The sequence below is a fragment of the Neoarius graeffei genome, chromosome 22 (genome assembly GCF_027579695.1).
Source record: "Neoarius graeffei isolate fNeoGra1 chromosome 22, fNeoGra1.pri, whole genome shotgun sequence".
NCBI lineage: Eukaryota > Metazoa > Chordata > Actinopteri > Siluriformes > Ariidae > Neoarius > Neoarius graeffei.
The window spans coordinates 24,647,429-24,671,989 of NC_083590.1; the positions used below are offsets into that span (position 1 = coordinate 24,647,429).

Genomic DNA, 24,561 nt, shown 5'->3' on the forward strand with positions numbered 1-24,561 from the left:
TAATTCCAGATATGTTCCAGATGTTATTTTGTGGTTTTCATGTCTTCAGTATTGTTGTACAAGGTAGAAAATTGTCAAAATACGGAAACGCCTATGAATGAGAAGAGTAGGGGTGTAGAAACTTTTGGCTGGTACTGTATGTTTGAAACAGAACAAAATGACAAACAAATCAAAAGTATTGATTTCCTGAGCACCTTCAGGCAAAAACTATCACACAGTCAGAAAGGAAGTCAAAAGGCTCTTCAGGATTTCAAACGCTGTGACCTCTACACACACAAACAAGTCTTTTGAGTGAATTGAATTTGATGCCTTTTCACGCTGCTTCTTTTGCAGTAGTTATTTGCACAGGGTGGGAGACGCTGACAGCTTTCTCACAGAAAAAATGCACCTGCTGCTTTATTGGAGCAGAACTTTCCTGAACCACTGATACACGAGTCCTCGGCGTGTTGCCTTACTGAACTCTCAAACCCAGTCATGGTTGGTGTCTCAAGGTTAGCTGGGTGAAATGCATAATCTCCTGCTTTTAATTGAAATGTATAGCCGATTTCAGTCTGTCTGTTTGTCTGGGTGAGTGAGACGGAGAGTGATGACCCAGTTCAACATCATCCGCTATAATCATCTCTTTTGACTGGGCCCGTCCTTCACTGGGTATGGCTAATGTAGGCAGGGCTCCTCTTATTTATTTAGAGTTTTTTACTGAATAGGGATACGATGAGCCGTCATGAGGAGCACAAATAAACCAGGTTTGATCATCTGCCAAAGACACAGGGCAGTAAATCAATAAAGAGAGATGCAGAGACAGTCTCATTATTGAGAGCTTGCCTTGTTCACACACACACACACAGAGCTTACTGAGATATGAAAGTTACAGAAAAATAGATGTTGTTTGAAAACAGAGTTGCTCTCTATTATTCCTGTGAAATGACAGATGGTTTCTGACTCGTCTAACGCAATCTCCTGCAATAAAATATCTCCAAGAGCTAGATGAAGAAACTCAGCATGCACGGAGCTGAGAATGATGGAGAAGTGAAAGACAGCAGGAAATGCAGACGTTCAGGATTAAACTTAAAGTTGAAAAAAAAAAGAACCAGAAGAAAAAAAAAGCCTTCAGTGAAATAGAAATGAATAAAAAGTTAACAAACAAGCAAAGACGGAAGCAGCCAACATTTTCTATAAAGTTAAGATAAATAAAAGGTGCATGAAATTTTGTCTTTTTAATGAAATAGAAATAAATTAACAAACAAGTAAAGACTGAAGCAACACTGCTTTCCCATAAATTAACAGAAAGGAAAAAGGAAGAAAAACAAAAGAAAGAAGTGCAAGAAATGGAAAAAAGTTTATAGACGTAAAGAATGAAGGAATCATTTTTAAAAAAAATAAAATTCAAATAAATAAATAGGTGCATGCAATTTTGTATTGTTATAAAATAGAAAAAAAACCTAACAACTAAAGACACAACTCGTTTCCTATAAAAAGTTAGAAGAAAGAAAGAAAAGTAAAACCAAAAAAGTGCAAGAAATTTAAATAAACAGAAATAAATAAGTTTCTAAACATGTAAAGAGTAAAGCAAGTTGTTTGTAATAACATTTAGACAGACAGATAGATAAAAATAAAAAAGGTGCATTTTGTCTTTTTTCAATAAATAGAAATAAAATTAACAAAATCAGAAAGATAATCCTCATTTCCTGGAAAAAAAAATAAGAGAAAGAAAAAAAAAAGAAATTTAGTCTTTTTAATTAATTAGAAATAGATAAAAAGTTAACAAGCAAGTGAAGATGGAAGCAGCCAGCATGTCCTGTAAAATAAAGATAAACAAATAAATAAATGCTGCATGAAATTTTGTCTTTGTAATTAATTAGAAATAAATTAACAAACAAGGAAAGACCGAAGCAACACCGCTTTCCCATAAAGTAATAGAAAGGAAGAAGGAAGAAAAACAAAATTGCAAGAAATGTAAATAAATAGATATAAATAAGTTTATAAACATGCAAAGAATGAAGCAAGTCATTTGTGATAAAATTTAAATAAATAAACAAAAATAAATAAAAGTTGCATGCAATTTTGTCATTATAAAACAGAAAAAAAATCAACAGACAAATAGACACTAAATTCCGATAAAAAAGTTAAAAGAAAGAAAAATAAAAACAAAAAGTAGTGCAAAAAATGTAAATAAATAGAAATAAAGTTTCTAAACATGTAAAGAATAAGGCAAGTCATTTGTTAAAAAAAATTTAGATAGATATAAAGGTGCATGCATTTTTGTCTAGTCACTAAATTGAAAAAAAATTAACATATCAAAAAAGATAACTCAATTTCTGTAAAAAAAAATTAAGAGAAAGAAAGAAAAATCTTTTTAAATTAAATAGAACTAGATAAGGCGGCACGGTGGTGTAGTGGTTAGCGCTGTCGCCTCACAGCAAGAAGGTCCTGGGTTCGAGCCCCGGGGCCGGCGAGGGCCTTTCTGTGCGGAGTTTGCATGTTCTCCCCGTGTCCGCGTGGGTTTCCTCCGGGTGCTCCGGTTTCCCCCACAGTCCAAAGACATGCAGGTTAGGTTAACTGGTGACTCTAAATTGACCGTAGGTGTGAATGTGAGTGTGAATGGTTGTCTGTGTCTATGTGTCAGCCCTGTGATGACCTGGCGACTTGTCCAGGGTGTACCCCGCCTTTTGCCCGTAGTCAGCTGGGATAGGCTCCAGCTTGCCTGCGACCCTGTAGGACAGGATAAAGCGGCTACAGATAATGAGATGAGAACTAGATAAAAAGTTAACAAGCAAGTGAAGATGGAAGCAGCCAGCATTTCCTGTAAAATAAAGATAAATAAGTGCTGCATGAAATTTTGTCTTTTTAATTAATTAGAAATAAACAAACAAACCAACAAGTAAAAGACTGAAGCAACACTGCTTTCCCATAAATTAATAGAAAGGAAGAAGCAAGGGACAGAAGGAAGAAAAATGAAAGAAGTGCAAAAAATGTAAATAAAAATTTATAAACGTGCAAAGAATTTGTGATAAAATTTAAATAAATAAACAAAAATAAATAAAAAGTTGCATGCAATTTTGTCTTGTTATAAAATAGAAAAAAATTAAGAGACAACACTTATTTCCGTTAAAAAGTTAAAAGAAAGAACAATAAAAACAAAAGAAAGTAGACGTGCAAAAAAATTTAATAAATAAAGTTTCTAAACACGTAAAGAATAAGGCAAGTCATTTATTTAAAAAAAATTAGATAGATAGATAGATAGATAGATAGATAGATAGATAGATAGATAGATAGATATGCATGCAATTTTGTCTTTTGTCACGAAATTGAAAAAAATTAACAAAATCAACAAGACAACTCATCTCATTATCTCTAGCCGCGTTATCCTTCTACAGGGTCGCAGGCAAGCTGGAGCCTATCCCAGCTGACTACGGGCGAAAGGCGGGGTACACCCTGGACAAGTCGCCAGGTCATCACAGGGCTGACACATAGACAACCATTCACACTCACATTCACACCTACGCTCAATTTAGAGTCACCAGTTAACCTAACCTGCATGTCTTTGGACTGTGGGGGAAACCGGAGTACCCGGAGGAAACCCACACGGACACGGGGAGAACATGCAAACTCCACACAGAAAGGCCCTCGCCGGCCACGGGGCTCAAACCCAGGACCTTCTTGCTGTGAGGCGACAGCGCTAACCACTACACCAGTGCGCTACCCACAAGACAACTCATTTTCTGTAATTTTTTTTTAATTAAGAGAAAGAAAGAAAGAAAGAAAGAAAGAAAGAAAGAAAGAAAGAAAGAAAGCAGTTTTCATGGTGTTCATGACCTCACACAAATGATGGACAGGCTGTTCAGAAGCTGTCAGGTGAATTAACATTCAGTTGTATCTTTGTGGTAAAAAGATCCTGGAGTCATTTTTTGCCCTAAAGTGAACATGTTAAAACATGACTTATCTAATCCAAGCCCCTGTGCAGACTGAATAAAATATTACAGCAGTCTCTCAACTTTCGAGCTGTGATATTAGTCAGGAATGCTCTCACATATTCATTAAATATACTGTAATACACACGTTCGAGTGGAATTCATCAATGCGTCAGCATTTTATATCTGACAGAAACGTTCACACGTCCTGTCTAGACGATGATCATGTGGTCTAAATGTACTGAAAGACGTTAATCAGAGTAGAGGGGAAGATTGCAGTCTCAAAAAATATCATGAATTCTGTCTGGTAACGTCATCAAATATTCAAAGTATGATTATAATTTTAGCTCGTTATTAACGAAGGCCTGAGGAATGTTATGAAACTTAATCAGAGACAAAAGTGCTCGTCTGTGAAGTGTCCTATTTTTGGTCTGAGAAGACGACAGGAATGAAAGCTTTAGAAGAATAAATGGTCAAATAGTTGGAAAATTATAGTTCTTATTATAGATACCAGAACGTCAAGGACGTAGTAGCTCATCCGGCCTGCGATCAAAACAACCATGACGACCGAAACATTAAACAGAACTGAAATGTGAGAGAGGCCCAACCTCCACGACTAATTGTTTACGACAGGAAACTCAACATAGGACTAAATTTTGTTCCTCAAGGATAAGATCGACCCAAAACATCAATCAGAACTGAATTCGCATGATCAGTGAGAGAGGAGATACAATTCTAGTCAGAATAAAATGTGTTAATTACTAATTTGTTCGCAAAACATTGACAATCCAATGACCAAGTTTTGTGCAGAAGGTTGAGTTCTTTCAAATAAAACAAATTAGAACTGAAACCCATTGAGAACTGAGGGAGGGAGGGAGGGAGGGAGGAGACACGATTCAACTGGAAAGAAACAAAAGTTGTAAACAAATTGTTTACAACAAGAAAATCATCAAACAAACGACCAAGTTTTGTTCCTTAAGGGAAGATCTACCCAAAACATCGATCAGAATTGAAATGAGAGGAGATACAATTCTAATGAGAAGTCCCAAAACTCATGAACTTGACCTAATTTGCTGTTCGTTAGCAAAAAAAAAAAGACAGTACAATGACCGAGTTTTATGCAGAAGGGCGAGTTCTTTCTAACAAAAACAATTGGGGTGGGCTTCCCAAAAGCCTCTCAACCAGGGCTCGAAATTAACTTTTTTTCTGTGTGTCCCCCAGTGGTCCCGAATTCTGTGTTGTATTGTCCCGAATGGAAGCAATAGTGTCCCCATTTTTTCCTCTCTGAAATAACCAGTGGTTAATATTATCATATGAAGTTACTATTATATTTGTAACTATGCGATTTTGAACCCTTTATATCATTTTTACAATAAGTCACAAGACACAAGCGACACATGTCCTATACATCATCTACTTCAAAATTACAGTTATTGCATTTTCAGTTTATTAAACTTTGGCGATCTCATTGTATGAATAGATACCCGTTTATTTAAAGGGGCCAACTAGCTCATTCAGAAAATGTTTCAACTCCCTACATCTGCAGTACACTTTAGTTGAAAATAAGACCCCTTTTATGTTCATTTCATCTACTTATACCTTGAATATCTGTTGGCACTTATAAGGCCAACTTATCATTTTCACCATTACCGTTATCCATTTTTATGAACTTTCCGTTATCCATTTTATGAACTTTCGGTGCCGAAACGTGGGTGCAAATGTTAGCAACATCAGCATAGTGGCAGGTCCGAGCCTAGTTGTGCTGCTGACTGACTAAACTTTCTGAACTAGAAAGACACCAAGAAAACTCACTTATTCTGTTGAACGGTATCTTCCGTCAATATCATCCACATCATTCCTGTTGTATTTTATAACGTGTCTAACAGTGTTCATTAAGTTCATTCAGTTGCTAGCGTTGCCTGCAGACCAGGCGATGACACTTTGGATCCTGAAGGTCCCGGAGACGTTATGTCTGGGCTTTCAGTTTCTTCCCCGCGGTCGGTCCGCTTCAACCACTTAAGCATTTTTGTTCTGGCAAGAGTCGGCGCAGCGTGTGCGGTAGCAATTCCATTCCAAGTCCATATAATGCGGACTCCGGCCGAAGATTCTAGAACAGAATGCGCTGCTCTGTAGCCTGCTGATGCAGGTGCATCGAAAGTGTAGCTACTATGTATTTTTCACTGTTAACGTTTTAAAATTAAAATTGACAAATTAGGTGAATGTCTACGTATGTGTTACGGCTTTGTAAATAATATTAATGTAGAACTTTTTTTCTAGATCTATTTTTTTCCATTGTCCCGGGATTGTCCCAGATATGATAATTTTGTGTCCCGATGACATTTTTTATGGTCCCCGGGACGTTGGGACACCGTTAGTTTCGAGCGCTGCTCTCAACACTAAATGTGTCTTAACTAGGAGAGAGAGTGTTCATTGTACTGCTCGCTCTACCATTTAACAATGATCTTTGTGCTGCGATGCTTTTGGGAAACCCACCCCCAGAACTGAGGGAGGAGATACAATTCTAATGACAAGTCTCAAAATTCATGAAGTTGACCTAAATAGCAGTTCGCTAGCAAAAAATTTGACAAAACAACGACCGAGTGTTGTGCAGAAGGTCGAGTTCTTTCAAATAAAACAATCAGAACTGAAATCCATTGAGAACTGAGGAAGGAAACACGATTTAACTGGAAAGAAACAAAAGTTGTAAACAAATTGTTTGCAACAGGACAATCATCAAACAAACGATCAAGTTTTGTTCCTCAAGAGAAACTCTACCCAAAACATCAATCAGAATTGGAACGGGGTGAGAAATTAGAGAGGAGATACAATTCTAGTGAGCGGCCTGGAAAATTTGTTAATTTGGCCTAATTAGTAACTCGTTAGCAAAAACTTTGACAAAACAACCACCAAGTTTTGTGCAGAGTGATGAGCTCTTTCAAACAAACCAATCAGAATGGAAATCCATGGAGAACTGACGGAGAAAGGCGGCACGGTGGTGTAGTGGTTAGCGCTGTCGCCTCACAGCAAGAAGGTCTGGGTTCGAGCCCCGTGGCCGGCAAGGGCCTTTCTGTGTGGAGTTTGCATGTTCTCCCCGTGTCCGCGTGGGTTTCCTCCGGGTGCTCCGGTTTCCCCCACAGTCCAAAGACATGCAGGTTAGGTTAACTGGTGACTCTAAATTGAGCGTAGGTGTGAATGTGAGTGTGAATGGTTGTCTGTGTCTATGTGTCAGCCCTGTGATGACCTGGCGACTTGTCCAGGGTGTACCCCGCCTTTCACCCGTAGTCAGCTGGGATAGACTCCAGCTTGCCTGCGACCCTGTAGGACAGGATAAAGCGGCTAGAGATAATGAGATGAGATGAGATGAACTGACGGAGAAGATACGATTTAACTGAATTGTGGACGACGGACGCCACACCATGGCAACAGCTCATCGGCCTTATGTCCAGATGAGCTAATAAATGCACAATGGATCAGTAATGTTCCAAAGATGGACTGAGATCAGATCTGGTAAAGGTGTGGGGCAGTGGTGGCTCAATGGGTAAGGCTCTGGATTACTGCTCTGAAGTTCATGGGTTCAAGCCCCAGCATTGACAAGCTGCCACTCTTAGGCCCTTAAGCAAGGCCCTTCTCTGCTCCAGGAGCACTGTATCTTGTCCCCCCTTGGCTTTAGTGACGCTGAGTCGTCACGCTTGGCAGAGTGTAGGAGGACATGTGAAGTCTGTAAGATGAGGGCAGCAAGCACCTCTTTGGCTGTTACTGAACACTTTTGCCCAACATGTGGACGATACTTTCATGCCCGAAATGGCCTCATCAGCAGAGGTGGGCAAAGTACCCAACTTCATTACTTAAGTCAAACTACAGATTCCACTGGTCAAATGTTACAAGTTATAGAGTCAAATTTTACTTAAGTCCTGAAGTACTTGCTTTTAAAAATACTTAAGTATTAAAAGTACATTTTCTTCACCGCGTTGTCGTCACAACACTTACAAAACCTAACGCCTCTGAAGCAACCGACTGGATCATTTTGTGAATTCGCTAAATGAACGCATGCTGTGCCATCATGGTGGTTTAATGTTAAACTAGCTAGTCAGTGACACTTCACCTGACATGCTAGCAAACGCTTTTCAAACTCAAAATCATATTGGGTAGCTAACGCTACTAGAAAAGAAAGATTTCTACATTGTGTTTATTTGGCAAGATTCTGCTAAAACACATTTCTGAAAGGACTTCAGATAAGTTAACGTTATTCATGTTAGCGTAACTCCGTTTTTACATGCTAACTAACAGTGTCCAAGTTAATTAGTTGTGTTAACGTTAGCCGTGGACAAGGCTACGGCAACTTGGCAGGCAAATCCATAGAAAGTCATTTGACGAACCAGACTGCATAGCTATTGCAGCGTTATCGCTCGCTCTAAAAGCACAGACAACTTCATTACAAGCTTTCTCTTGGAATAAAACGTTTATATAGATCAATATGCTTCCGCAGGTTGGATGGTGAGTTTTTGTAGGCCGTGATGTGGTTTGTTTTCGGCAAACAAAGCAAACATTTAAAATGAAATGAATCTTTAATTCTTTCAGAAAACTGAAACATGGGCTCATGGACCATGAGTGTGTGCATTCCCCAGAAGAACCGCCTGCTTCCATTCTGCCATCAACTGATCGTGTTAAATAACGCTGCTGAGAAATAATTGAACTTGATTTTATCCAGTCTATGGACGTGACGTGACCCTAGTGATTACTGATTGGCTGACTCAGTGTCACCTGCAGAAAAACCATCACGTTTTAGAAAAGAAAAGGAAAAAACATCCACTTTCAAAGCTGCTTCGTAGCAACGAGTAACGAGGAGCCTGATAGAAATGTAGTGGAGTGAAAAGTACGATTTCTCTTTCAAATGTAGTGAAGTTAAAGTCATAAGTTTCCAAAAAATCAGCATACTTAAGTACAGATACTCAAAAAAAAGGTGTACTTAAGTAGAGTACTCAAGTAAATGTACTTCGTTACTGTCCACCTCTGCTCATCAGTCACCTTCAGACACATAGAGCCTCATTTAAATACTCCAACGCAACGGTTATCTTTGCAACGGCAATGGACCAACAGATCCTCTTGCTGTACGTCGCTCTGGATAATAGCGTTTGCTACAGTAAATGCCTGTAATGTAATATCATCTGTTTTCAGGCCATAACTGACTGATTTAGAAAATTTATGAGATTTAGAAGGTAAATATACGAAATGTATAAATTAGTATGAACTATTTGAAAATCAGTGCTGTATTAAGGAAGTTTATGAAGTGTAAGATCATTAGCTGCTCAGTCTGAAAGGAAGAGTTATGATAATGATAGACACTCACTAACGTGTGAGAGAGATCTGGAGAGTAAACTGTTACTGTACCCAATGGTGTAAACAGTAAAAGGAGACACTACTTAATCAAACTGAATTAAATTTTTCACAAAATTATCTGGGGAAAAAAAAAAAAAACATCCTCCAAACCTAATGTAAATAAATAAGGAACGAAAACCAGAACGCAACCTTAGAAAGAATCAGAATTTCAACATTTCAGTATCAATCTTCCATCCCTTCCACTACGACCCATCAAGCTTTACCATCTTCTACAGTGCTGAGCGTAAATGAGCGCTCCCCCTTTGAAAAGTAACATTTTAAACAATATCTCAATGAACACAAACAATTTCCAAAATGTTGAAAAGACAAAGTTGAATATAACATCTGTTTAACTTATAACGTGAAAGTAAGGTTAATAATATAAACTTAGATTACACATTTTTTCAGTTTTACTCAAATTAGGGTGGTGCAAAAATGTGTACACCCCACAACAAAAACTACTACATCTAGTACTTTGTATGGCCGCCATGATTTTTAATGACGGCACCAAGTCTTCTAGGCATGGAATGAACAAGTTGGCGACATTTTGCAACATCAATCTTTTTCCATTCTTCAACAACGACCTCTTTTAGTGACTGGATGCTGGATGGAGAGTGATGCTCAACTTGTCTCTTCAGAATTCCCCGTAGGTGTTCGATTGGGTTCAGATCAGGAGACGTACTTGGCCACTGAATCACTTTCACCCTGTTCTTCTTCAGAAATCCAACAGTGGCCTTAGATGTGTGTTTAGTCATGTTGGAAAAGTGCACGACGACCAAGGGCACGGAGTGATGGTAGCATCTTCTCTTTCAGTATAGAGCAATACATCTGTGAATTCATGATGCCATCAATGAAATGCAGCTCCCTGACACCAGCAGCACTCATGCAGCCCCACATAAGGACACTGCCACCACCATGTTTCACTGTAGGCACCAGGCAGTTTTCTTTGTATTCCTCACCTTTGCAACGCCATACAGTTTTGAAGCCATCAGTTCCAAAAAATTTGTCTTGGTCTCATCACTCCAGAGTATAGAGTCCCAGTAGTCTTCATCTTTGTCAGCATGGGCCCTGGCAAACTCTAAGCGGGCTTTTTTGTGCCTGGGCTTTGGAAGGATTCTTTTGTGGACGGCATCCATGCATGCCATTCCTCTGCAGTGTACGCCGTATTGTGTCACGGGAAATAGTCACCCCAGTTTGGCTTTCTACTTCTTTAGATAACTGCAGTGAACTTGCAAGCCAATTTTTTTTCATCCCTTCTCATCAGAAGACGCTCCTGTTGAGGTGTTAACTTCTGTGGACGACCTGGACGTCTCTGTGAGATGGTTGCAGTTCCATCTTTCTTAAATTTTTGCACCACTTTTGCTACAGTATTCTGACTGATAAGTAAAGCTTTGCTGATCTTCTTGTCGCCTTCACCTTTGTGGTGTAAAGAAATTATTTTCTTTGGGGAATTCTGAAGAGACAAGTTGAGCATCGCTCGCCATCCAGCATCCAGTCACTAAAAGAGGTCGTTGCTGAAGAATGGAAAAAGATTGATGTTGCAAAATGTCGCCAACTTGTTCATTCCATGCCTAGAAGACTTGGCGCTGTCATTAAAAATCATGGAGGCCATACAAAGTACTAGACGTAGTAGTTTTTGTTGTGGGGTGTACTCATTTTTGCACCACCCTAATTTGAGTAAAACTGAAAAATGAGTAATCTAAGTTTATGTTATTAACCTTACTTTCACATTATAAGTTAAACAGATGTTATATTAAACTTTGTCTTGTGAACATTTTGGAAATTGTTTGTGTTCATTGAGATATTGTTTAAAATGTTACTTTTCAAAGGGGGTGTACTCATTCACGCTGAACACTGTATATAATAATCCAACATCACCACTACAAGGGGATCCACTGATTAGAGAACGATTCGAACTGAAAGAAGGGCCTTTGGGGTTTGTGTACGTGTACATGCTCAGCTTTGTTCCTGATTGATTGGTGTACACTTGGTCAGATCCACTTTCCCAGCTTCTGTTGATTAAAGGATTTGATTATGGCCTCTTTTTTTTTTTAAAACAACATGAAAAAGCCGTTCAGCTTTCTCCAAATGACTCTAATGGAGATGAGCTTCCTGGAGTAAATGTTTCCGACAGCACAGAGCCGCACCTAGACAGTACACCTAGGGCCTGTCATCTTTGTTGCCATTATGAAATTATGAAGAGTGACAACATGAAAAGTTGAAGTATTGCCTGTCGGTTTATTACGGCTCCACTCGTGTAGCAAGCAGTCAGTCAAAATCAAGCAAGGCCAGGGTTATACTTGCTTTTAACTTTGATGGCTGTGTGTGTGTGTCATTCATTTTGCAGGTCAATTGCACGTAATTAGCACATTGCCTATGAAATGTTACAGCAGCAGAGTGTTGGAGGAAATGATAATGGTCTCTCATTGCTGGCTTGTCTCATGGGCAGGACAACAAATATACCATCAGTGATTGTGATGAGATTGGTTTAATAGTCTAAAATATACCATTTACACTATATCAGTATTACCTCCTCAGGGAAAAGTATTCCAGTGCTGATGAGACCATATTTTATGCACACAGACACCACTATTTTGTTTTTCTCTACTCACGGTATATGAGCTGATAGCCTAGTAGTAGAGTAGCCAATCAATCAGAGTGTGCAATTGCTCATATCCAGTGAATGTGGATATTTTCCATGAAATCGAGTCGTACAGAGCTGATAGCTGACGAGGCGCGTAGCACCGAGTCGGCTATAAGCCATGTACTACAAGATTGAGTGGAATAACTGTTTTATTCTATCCACATTCACTGGATTTTGAGAAACGGAGCATTTTTATTTTTTGTATACTCGATAAATAAAAACTATACAAAATGTCCGACAAAATCATTTCCACTTAGAATGTAAACAAACCAGCGAAATGACGGTAGTAATTTGTGAAAAATGCTAATAGTAGTAATAATAATAATAATTCTGCTCTGTGATGACCTGGCGACTTGTCCAGGGTGTACCCCGCCTTTCGCCCGTAGTCAGCTGGGATAGGCTCCAGCTTGCCTGCGACCCTGTAGAACAGGATAAAGCGGCTACAGATAATGAGATGAGATGAGAATAACAATTCTTGAAAAATAAAAAAAAATTACTTTCATTCCATATTTTATCGCATTTTTTGGGGTTTTGTTTTTGAGTAGAGTTTTTATTTCATCCTAGGTTGGTTCAGCAACACGCGCCACCATTTTGTTTTTCTCTACTCACGGTATATGAGCTGATATCCTAGTAGTAGCGTAACCAAATCAGAGCACACGACTGCTCATATCCAGTGAATATAGTGTTAAGAACTGGTGTTTTATCATGTCAAAGTGTATTATATCACCCTGTTATTGATTATTTAAATAATACTGGCTAGCTTTTTTGTGGTATATCAGATATATTCCATTCAGCTAGCATGACCCTGAACGAGTCGAAGACGAGTAGCTGAATGGAATATATCTGATATACCACAAAAAAAAGCCAGCCATACATACACATTCCTTTCGGGTCTTTCCCTTTCAAAATTCTCTCAAAATCTTCTGTATTTAATGATGCAAACCTGGCGGCCATGTTTGCTTACAAATTGTCACATTCGCTCACTAGCGCGGAAGTTTTACATCTCTGACGCGTGACGTCATGTTGTCTTGACAACCATGCAATATCGTAAACCATATTCAACGCTCGGGCGGCACGGTGGTGTAGTGGTTAGCGCTGTCGCCTCACAGCAAGAAGGTCCTGGGTTCGAGCCCCGGGGTCGGCGAGGGCCTTTCCGTGTGGAGTTTGCATGTTCTCCCTGTGTCCGCGTGGGTTTCCTCCGGGTGCTCCGGTTTCCCCCACAGTCCAAAGACATGCAGGTTAGGTTAACTGGTGACTCTAAATTGACCGTAGGTGTGAATGTGAGTGTGAATGGTTGTCTGTGTCTATGTGTCAGCCCTGTGATGACCTGGCGACTTGTCCAGGGTGTACCCCGCCTTTCGCCCGTAGTCAGCTGGGATAGGCTCCAGCTTGCCTGCGACCCTGTAGAAGGATAAAGCGGCTAGAGATAATGAGATGAGATGAGATATTCAACGCTCATTCTCTATTGGGTAGAGTGACGTAATACATGTAGGATAAGCGATATGCTAACAATATTGCATGCTATCAAACCAAATGAATGGAACCTGCGAGAAGGGAATAGAACACATTTTTATTCCATCGACAAAGTGTCCTGTATGTATAATAATTCCCTTTAACGCGCATCTCATCATTATTTCTTCTGTAATCTTGTATGAAAGGTTCAAAGATGAGTCTTGTGTCAGGTCGAAGCCCAGCCGAAAACGGCCATTTTCGTTAGCCTGTGCATCAATCTGGAGTATCGGTTTATGTAAAATGTCCATTACATATATCTTTCCAAACATTATGTTCTGAATAAAACTCTCGAAGCAATTTTCACACAGGAACACAGAAATCGAAGGACATTTTGGTTTGACAAACGGTCCTATCTGGATGTTCTCAACAGCAGAGGCTGTAAGTGTAGAAGGATTACGACTGAACGAACCCCTGACAACAATTCAACAACTCTCTAAAAGACCTAGAGGACTATTTGATCGGTAAACTGCTACCTCTGGTCTCTTACTTGCTGAGGATACACACAAAAGGACCTGGGGCCACTCAGGTGAGGTGACTGAACCTCAGTTGGCTTTCTGCCCTCATGCTGACTTACCAATGGAGCCTCGTCACAATTTTTCCATTATGTCATGCATCCAACATAAATGCTAAAACCTCTTGAATGGCAGTAAATATCCCTGGTGAACAAAAAGCACAGCTTCCAGGTGCTGGCTGTGATAAGCTAAAGAGCTCACGAAGGGCTGCGTGAACACTATGACACTTCAGACTGCCACCTGATGAAGCTGGCTTACTTTGAATGCAGCATGGACTTAATGGAGTGAGGAGAGAAAGGGTGAGTTTTGTGATAAAGGGCTGGAGAAAGGAGCAGCGAGAGAAGACATCAGTGGAGCTTCTTAATAATGCAGCGCCAACAGGTATTAATATTTCTGCAGGGAGACCGAGAGAGAGAAAGGGGAGGAGGGGGGCAAGCAAATGAATAGAAAAGGTAAAATTAGATGTGATGTGTGAAGCATATACCTGATTTAAATACATCTGGATATTTAGAATGATTCATCGCTGTTTCTTAGACCAACCATCATATCATCATGCGTTATATAAACTCCTTCATAAAAACAAAGAAAGATCGCACACTGTCAGGATTTAAAAAGGACATCGACCCAATTCAAGACAGTGACACGTGGAGATTAACATCACTGATAACCACGTGGCATCGCTCCGTTTTTATTCTGATCCGTATCACTGAAAGAAAGGATCAAATTGATATTCAAATGAAAATGCTACCATGGTGGAAGAGGAGAACTTAACACCTATCAATGCTCGTTACACATAAGAGCTAGCGGGTGTGTTTATACTCAAACTAGCTGATTACCGAGAGCGACAAAGGACAGGAACGTGTGCCCTAAAGTATTCACCTATTCATCACAGAATATTTTAAATTATTTGATTCACATTCACTGGAGGGCGGCACGGTGGTGTAGTGGTTAGCGCTGTTGCCTCACAGCAAGAAGGTCCGGGTTCGAGCCCCGTGGCCGGCGAGGGCCTTTCTGTGTGGAGTTTGCATGTTCTCCCCGTGGGTTTTCTCCGGGTGCTCCGGTTTCCCCCACAGTCCAAAGACATGCAGGTTAGGTTAACTGGTGACTCTAAATTGACCGTAGGTGTGAATGTGAGTGTGAATGGTTGTCTGTGTCTATGTGTCAGCCCTGTGATGACCTGGCGACTTGTCCAGGGTGTACCCCGCCTTTCGCCCGTAGTCAGCTGGGATAGGCTCCAGCTTGCCTGCGACCCTGTAGAACAGGATAAAGCGGCTAGAGATAATGAGATGAGATGAGACATTCACTGGATATGAGCAATCGCATGCTCTGATTGGCTACTCTACTACTAGGATATCAGCTCAGATACCATGAGTAGAGAAAAACAAAATGGCGGCGCGTGTTTCTGAACCAACCGAGGATGAAATAAAAACTCTACTCGAAAACAAACCCCCCAAAAATAAAAAGGAACAAAATATGGAATGAAAGTATTTGATGGTAAGAATGCATCTTTTTTTCTTTTTTCAATAATTATCATCATCATCACATTTTTCACAAATTGCTAATATCATTTCACCGGTTTGTTTACATTCGAAGCGGAAGTGAGTTTGTCGGGCGTTTTGTATAAAGTTTTTATTGATCGAATTTGCAAAAAATAAAAATAAAGATGCTCTGTTTCTCAAAATCCAGTGAATGTGGAAGAATAAAACATACATGGTTTATAGCCTACTCGGTGCTCAGAGGTGGACAGTAATGAAGTACGTTTACTTGAGTTCTGTACTTAAGTCCACTTTTTGAGTATCTGTACTTTACTTGAGTATTTTTTTGGAAACTTATGACTTTAACTTCACTACATTTGAAAGGCAAATATCGTACTTTTCACTCCACTACATTTCTATCAAGGTCCTCATTACTCGTTACTATGAAGCAGCTTTGAAAGTGGATGTTTTTTCTTTTCTTTTCTAAAACATGATGGTTTTTTCACAGGTGACACTGAGACAGCCGGTCAGTAATCACTAGGGTCACGTCACGTCCATAGACTGGATAAAATCAAGTTTAGTTATTTCTCAGCAGCGTTATTTAACACGATCAGTTGATGGCAGAATGGAAGCAGGCGGTTCTTCTGGCGAATGCACGCACTCATGGCCCATGAACCCATGTTTCAGTTTTCTGAAAGAATTAAAGACTTGTTTCATTTTAAATGTTTGCTTTGTTTGCCTAAAACGAACCACATCACGGCCTACAAAAACTTGCCGTCCAACCTGCGGAAGCATATTGAGGTATATAAACATTTTATTCCAAGAGAAAGCTTGTAATGAAGTTGTCTGTGCTTTTAGAGCTAGCGATAACGTTGCAATAGCTATGCAGTCTGGTTCGTCAAATGACTTTCTATGGATTTGCCTGCCAAGTTGCCATCGCCTTGTCCACGGCTAACATTTATACATAGCTAGTTAACTTGGACACTGTTAGTTAGCATGTAAAAACGGAGTTACGCTAACATGAATAACGTTAACTTATCTGAAGTCCTTTCAGAAATATGTTTTAGCATAATCTTGCCAAATAAACAGAATATAGAAATGTTTCTTTTCTAGTAACATTAGCTACCCAATATGATTTTGAGTTTGAAAAGAGTTTACTAGCATGTCAGGTGGAGTTTCAGCTCTACAGGTTCTACAGACTAGCCAGAAAATCCAGTCGGTTGCTTCAGAGGCATTCGTTTTGTAAGCGTTGTGGCAATAACAATGCATTGACAGAAAATGTACTTTTAATACTTAAGTATTTTTAAAAGCAAGTACTTCAGTACTTTAACTTCAGTAAAAATCTGACTGGAGAACTTTCACTTGTATCGGAGTAACTTTTGACCAGTGGGATCTGTACTTTGAATTAAATAATGAAGTTGGGTACTTTGTCCACCTCTGTCGGTGCTATGCACCTCTCAGCTATCAGCTCATGTACGACTCGATTTCATGGAACAACTGTGAAATAGCTAAGAAATTAATTCGCCATAAACCTGGTCTCACTTCAGTGAATTCAGAACCTGGCTAGTGCTTTTGATTACACAGGATCATCGTTAGCTTAATGTTAGCGAACTTGAAAGAGTTTTATCTCCATGCTAGCTAGCCCAACATTAGCTAGCTTGCTAGTGCTTTGTTTTAATGACTAACCATTCGAGAACCTGACTACTCAAAACTGCCAGCTAGCTAAGATTACTAGCAAGCTGCCAACAAAGCTTAGCTGCTGAGTGATTTCATGATTGCGGTAAGCACTGATACTACACATAAAGTAAAAGGGTAAAAGTTTCCTTTGTACATTTTCCAAATGCACTTTATTAAAACCATACAAGCTACTGATGAAAAACTACTGCGGACATCTGACCTTGCTGTGAACTTGACCCTGTTTAGATTCATTCTAAAATCCAGTCAGTTCATCTGCTGGTTAAAACGATAACTCAAACATTCAACCACTTGTTTTTGAGATATCCTACAAAAGAGCATCTCAAACATAACACCTAGTGGTGGAGGCATAAAAAAAATGTACATTTGAGTTCCACAACATTCACTCGACTCTGTTACCTGAACACATGTTCTAACAGGAAGTATCCAAATTTCCTGAAGATCATGAGAAGAAACAGTCTCTCAATCTTCTGTCTTTATTTTCAATGAAATTGTGAAGCTGATTGATGTATTTTCGCATTGAAAATACAACCCTGTTACTCATACATGAAATGTGCCGAAATGTTAAAGTGCCATTCCACCATTGGATGTATTCTTTGGCATAAAATACAATATATTTTGACAACATGTATAAATGGTATCACTAGACAGAGAAATCTTTTTGCTTCAAAATGATATATCAAACATAATTTTTTGACAACGACAAGTATATTAATTTTGCGACCAAAGTCACCTACCCTTTTAATTTCCGCACGTGATGTCATCGGCAGGTTCCCCTTCTTGTGTACCACGTGACGTGTGACGTGGCACATATCAGCAATGGCCGATAGAACACGATAAAAATAATACCAATAAATCTAGCTAATACCAATAAATCTAGCTAACTGAAAGATTAACTCAATTTTTCGCAATTTTTTTGGCCCCCATATACGAGGAGAAATGACTCTCTCACTTTGGGGGTTTCCTGGTCTAAAAATAGACCGACACGTGGTACACAAGAAGGGGAACCTGCCGATGACATCACGTTTCACTACCGCGCGGAAATTAAAAGGGTAGGTGACTTTGGTCGCAAAATTAATATACTTGTCGTTGTCAAAAAATTATGTTTGATATATCATTTTGAAGCTAAAAGATTTCTCTGTCTAGTCATGTTGTCATAAAATATATTGTATTTTATGCCAAAGAATACATCCAATGGTGGAATGGCACTTTAAGGACGTCCACATTCTGTGTATTTACTAATTTGACGCAAAAAAGCTCTATATACATTGCCTGGTCAAAAAAAAAAAAAAAAGTTATGCACATTAATATTTCGTTGAACCACCTTTAGTTGTGTTTACAGTGCACATTCACCATGGCATTGTTTTGACAAGCTTATGCAATGTTAAAAGATTTATTTCCATCCATAGTTGCATTAATTTTTCACCGAGATCTTGTTGTCAGGAGAGTCGAATCTCTCTGTGAAGTCTTGGTTCTCCAACACATCCCAAAGACTTATCAATGGGGTTAAGGTTGGGAATATGTGGTGGTTAATTCATATGTGAACGTGATTCCTCATGCTTCCTGAACCACTTTTTCAGAATCTGAGACCCAATTTTATATCCATGTCATTAGGGAAGAAAAAAAATCCACTGATGTGATAACCTGGTCATTCAGTACATTCAGATCGTCAGCTGACTTTATTTTCTCATCACATAACATTTCTAAGTCCTGACCTGACCAACTGAAGCAACCCCAGATCATAACTCCGCTTCCAGAGGCTTGTACAGTGGCCACTATGCATGATGGATACATCATTTCATATGCTTCGCTTCTTACCCTGACACACCCATCACTTTATATTAAACACACTTAAACACAGCCATGAGTTCTACTGTAAATTTTTTATGATTCAGCTTCACCAAGCATTTAAGTGATCTCTGATCATGCTCAGTCAAGAGTTTCCCCCCCAACCATATTTCTTCCATGAAGTTGATGGCTCACCACAATCCTTCCAGGTTTTAAAGGAGAACTGAAGGCAATTTTTTTATCATCAAAATTCTATTTCTCATTTTATTAAATATATGAATGCAATTTTGATCGCTATTTTGTCGCTGCTATAGCAAGTTATGAGTGTTTGAAATATGCTCTGTAATATATCAGTCCATATGTCAAAGCGATGGCCGTAAACGAGATTCATTGAGACCTGTGCGAGACATCGTAGGACGGAAGTAAAACGTACAGCGGAAATCAAAGTGACCGACGTTGTCAAAAGACGCACGCGCACTCTTTCGAATGCTGATGTAATCAAGCCGGGAGTTTTGTTTGTTTTGATAGCGATCAGGAAAGTTTGAAAAAAGTAGGCAGTAATCGTCATTTAAACTCGTTTTTGTGCAATATTTCGTTTGGAAAAAACAGTTTTCAAAATGGCGGCACTGACACCTGGCTGTCACTTCACGTTTCGAAGTCTCGCACAAGTCTCGTGAAGATCGTGCGGATAAGCGACGCCTGCCGCGGACCAAACGAACTAAATTCAACATGGCTAAAAACCGAATCGGCCGATAAGTATAATATTTAATTGCCAGTACGAGTCACGATATAAGGTTACTAAAACTGAAAACGTAATTGAATAACACGTTAAGAAATAAAGCAAGTTTAAAAATGACTTCAGTTCCCCTTTAATAATGCACTGGTGTGGATTAAAAGCATCTTAAAACACTAAAAGCATCTTAACTAGGAGAGAGAGTGAGTTCATTGTGATGTTTGCTCAACCATTTAACGATGAACTTTGTGCTACAATGCTTTTGGGAAACCCATCCCTGAACAGTTCTTAACCCAATTCCAGTCATTTCAGTAATCTCCTTAGTGGTTTTCTTTGCTTGATGCACGCCAGTATTTTGACTCCTCAGAAGCACAGTAACAGTTTTCCACAACTACGGGATACGTCTTCTGACGTGATTTTTTTTTTTTAAAGAAATGAGAAGCTACTCGGGGCGGCCCGGTGGTGTAGTGGTTAGCGCTGTCGCCTCACAGCAAGGAGGTCCGGGTTTGAGCCCCGTGGCCGGCAAGGGTCTTTCTGTGTGGAGTTTGCATGTTCTCCCCGTGTCCGCGTGGGTTTCCTCCGGGTGCTCCGGTTTCCCCCACAGTCCAAAGACATGCAGGTTAGGTTAACTGGTGACTCTAAATTGACCGTAGGTGTGAATATGAGTGTGAATGGTTGTCTGTGTCTATGTGTCAGCCCTGTGATGACCTGGCGACTTGTCCAGGGTGTACCCCGCCTTTCGCCCGTAGTCAGCTGGGATAGGCTCCAGCTTGCCTGTGACCCTGTAGAAGGATAAAGCGGCTAGAGATAATGAGATGAGATGAGATGAGAAGCTACTCACTGCATCAACTAGACTTAAAAGAACTGTCACCAGCTGAAACATATTAATCACTGCAGTAATGATCCAATCAAAGTCTCTTAAATATTTGCTCATTTAAATCCAAATGGTGAATTATTTTTGGGCAGGCCAAGTATTAGTAAATGTATTTTAAAGCTGATCAGCAGAGAAATGACATTGTTCCCCGAGATGGTTTGACACATTGTTTGAATGGTTAAAAGCTTCTTCTTCTTCTTCTTTTTTAATGCAATGCTAAAAAAAAATATTAACAATTCAAGTTTTTTTTAGTCCTTCATGAGATAAATGGCACCCCAAACATAGGAACACTACAGCTGCTAAATAAAGACATGCTATTCTTCACACAATTTGTATGCCATGTTCGTGCAGTACTGTGTGGCTGGCACGTTCACAATAGCGTAAACAGATTCTGAAAATAAATAAATAAATAAACAACTAAATAAATAATATTCCTGTGTCATGTGCTGACGCAAAATCACAGTGTGTTTTGGGAACGCAGGTTATCAGAGTGACCGTGTCTTTTAAAGCCCACTCAATGAGTGCTACAGTGTATGATGTGTGTGTATGGATATTGAGATATTGAGTATTGCTTTTGTGTTACATTCCTCGGTGACAGAGTTGCAGCATCGACCCTGTGTGGAGGGAAAAGAAATATCAGATTTATAGCAAAATCAAGAGCACAAGGTGTGACGGTTTTCCTGTGTAGTGTCACTCATTTACAATTTCAGACTCTCATTGTGTATGTACATCCATGTACACATTCATTTCGGGTGTACCGTACGTCACCTCTGTTCCATTAAATGAGTCATATCCATTCCTGAATAAACTCTTTAATTACTATATATAGTTGGGAATGAATGTTCATTTTGGCAGTGGATTGATTCCGTGTAAACGCACACTGCAACGGGAGTGTAATGAAATGTGCAGCTACAAGTGTTTGGTGCTTATGTGGGGCTGGTTACAGCTAAATGAGTGGCTGCTAAATGAAGAGGAAGTATGGAGGAGAGAGTGTACCAAGGGGGATATCAGAGGCTGAGAGCATGAGCGAGAGCAAAATTGCGACAGTGTGATTTTAATTTTTATCATTACACTAAGAGAGTATATGTAGCCATGTGATATGAACCACTTTAGTTCTACTCATGGATTCACAATTCATGAAGTCACTGTGCCTGGAAAATGAGCGAAAACGACTTCGATCCACTAACCAACTGCACAAAACATGACTTCTGATTTGGTTCACTTTCGATACGTGTGTAATGACCGATCCAGTGAGAAAGGCACGTCGCACTATCTCTCCTGTCTCACCTGGTCCCACGGACAGACGATCCCTCCGGAGAACATGAAGAGGTAACCCATGGCAACCAGGCAGCCCCAGATGAGCAAGGAAAAGAGGCGGAGGAGCTTCTTGAAGACAGACTCGATGCAGACGAGGATAAAGATGGTGAGGAAGATGGCCAGTGTAGTGGGCACAGTGATGAGGAAGGCTACGTGTTCCTCCATGGCCTGGAAAGAAAGAAAGAGAGAGAGGAAAAAGTTCACAAGCATTTTAAATGAAGATCTTTCATGGACTGAGGACAGGTAAAGGGCAGTATTTGATTGCAAACTCAAAAAAAAAAAATTATACACATCTCCGTAAGCGGCGATGAAGGGCCCGAGCACTTCCGGTATATCAAACATGGCATGAATCCAACAAACTGCCTCGGAGGAGAATGTAAAATGTAACATGTCAAAATGCACAAAGCCAAAAGTAACTCACTTCCTGTTGATTATGGCTAATACAATGTACATTACAATTTTGTTCGTCTTGGGGCCCCCTACACACCTACCAAATTTGACACGAATAGGTGACACTATGTACCAGGCAAAAGTCTCAATGACATGTGAGGGCGCTATGGAGTCCACTAGACACACCTGGGGCCAAGCCTCTATCCCTGACTAGTGGTGTCCAGGACTGATGTGTGTACCAAATTTCATGGGTTTTCACCCATGGGAACCACCTCAAAAATGGCCAAGTCGTAAAGAAAAAGAATAATAATATAAATAATAATAATAATAATAATAATAAGAGGAAGAAGAATCTGGAGAGAAAAACAGGGCAGCACGGTGGTATAGTGGTTAACACTGTCGCCTCACAGCAAGAAGGTCCGGGTTCGAGCCCCGTGGCCGGCGAGGGCCTTTCTGTGTGGAGTTTGCATGTTCTCCCCGTGTCCGCGTGGGTTTCCTCCGGGTGCTCCGGTTTCCCCCACAGTCCAAAGACATGCAGGTTAGGTTAACTGGTGACTCTAAATTGAGCGTAGGTGTGAATGTGAGTGTGAATGGTTGTCTGTGTCTATGTGTCAGCCCTGTGATGACCTGGCGACTTGTCCAGGGTGTACCCCGCCTTTCACCCGTAGTCAGCTGGGATAGGCTCCAGCTTGCCTGCGACCCTGTAGAACAGGATAAAGCGGCTACAGATAATGGATGGATGTAGAAAAACAATAGGACCTTGCACCTCGGTGCAGTGCCCTCTGGTGGACACCGGAGGCCACACGTTTTCAGTGCTCCGGCCCTAAAAATTACCAGATAACCTGATTGGCAATTTATCTGGTAATATTTGGGTAATCAAGAAACATTAACTAGTGAAATTGGAATTTTTTTTCCACATCATTAAAGTATTGATAACACTTTGCACTGAAGGTCACATGACAGTACATTTACGGAAACCTAAGCGTCAAAAAAAGGAAACACTTCTTAAAGCTGTTAATGCTGCTAGACATCTGCTGTTTCACTGCTTCTATGGATTTAAGAATAAATTAAAATCTAAATGTAAATTGCCTTTTACTGAAGTGACTGTTAGCAAAACAATCAATCAAAGCTTATTATGGTGCTGCATATGAATTTAGTATAAATACTCCAAGAGATACACTACCGTTCAAAAGTTTGGGGTCACCCAGACAATTTTGTGTTTTCCATGAAAAGTCACACTTTTATTTACCACCATAAGTTGTAAAATGAATAGAAAATCTAGTCGACACTTTTCTGGCCATTTTGAGCATTTAATCGACCCCACAAATGCGATGCTCCAGAAACTCAATCTGCTCAAAGGAAGGTCAGTTTTATAGCTTCTCTAAAGAGCTCAACTGTTTTCAGCTGTGCTAACATGATTGTATAAGGGTTTTCTAATCATCCATTAGCCTTCTGAGGCAATGAGCAAACACATTGTACCATTAGAACACTGGAGTGAGAGTTGCTGGAAATGGGCCTCTATACACCTATGGAGATATTGCACCAAAAACCACACATTTGCAGCTAGAATAGTCATTTACCACATTAGCAATGTATAGAGTGGATTTCTGATTAGTTTAAAGTGATCTTCATTGAAAAGAACAGTGCTTTTCTTTCAAAAATAAGGACATTTCAAAGTGACCCCAAACTTTTGAACGGTAGTGTACAGTTAGGTCCATAAATATTTGGACAGAGACAACATTTTTCTAATTTTGGTTCTGTACATTACCACAATGAATTGTGAACAAAACAATTCAGATGCAGTTGAAGTTCAGACTTTCAGCTTTAATTCAGTGGGTTGAACAAAATGATTGCATAAAAATGTGAGGAACTAAAGCATTTTTTAAAACACAATCCCTTCATTTCAGGGGCTCAAAAGTAATTGGACAAATTAAATAATTGTAAATAAAATGTTAATTTCTAATACTTGGTTGAAAACCCTTTGTTGGCAATGACTGCCTGAAGTCTTGAACTCATGGACATCACCAGACGCTGTGTTTCCTCCTTTTTAATGCTCTGCCAGGCCTTTACTGCAGCGGTTTTCAGTTGCTGTCTGTTTGTGGGCCTTTCTGTCTGAAGTTTAGTCTTTAACAAGTGAAATGCATGCTCAATTGGGTTGAGATCAGGTGACTGACTTGGCCATTCAAGAATATTCCACTTCTTTGCTTTAATAAACTCCTGGGTTGCTTTGGCTTTATGTTTTGGGTCATTGTCCATCTGTATTATGAAACGCCGACTAATCAGTTTGGCTGCATTTGGCTGGATTTGAGCACACAGTATGTCTCTGAATACCTCAGA

At 39.8% G+C, this 24,561-nt stretch overlaps 1 protein-coding gene across 2 annotated transcripts in view; it reads right to left on the reverse strand.

The window, feature by feature from the left end:
* Positions 1–24,561, reverse strand: part of adcy2b (adenylate cyclase 2b (brain)) — a 173,973-nt gene that overhangs the window by 123,873 nt on the left and 25,539 nt on the right. For both annotated transcript variants that reach the window (XM_060904680.1, XM_060904681.1), the window contains exon 2: positions 21,805–22,002. In XM_060904680.1, coding sequence (XP_060760663.1) covers positions 21,805–22,002 — 198 coding nt within the window. The remainder of the gene's footprint in view (positions 1–21,804; positions 22,003–24,561) is intronic.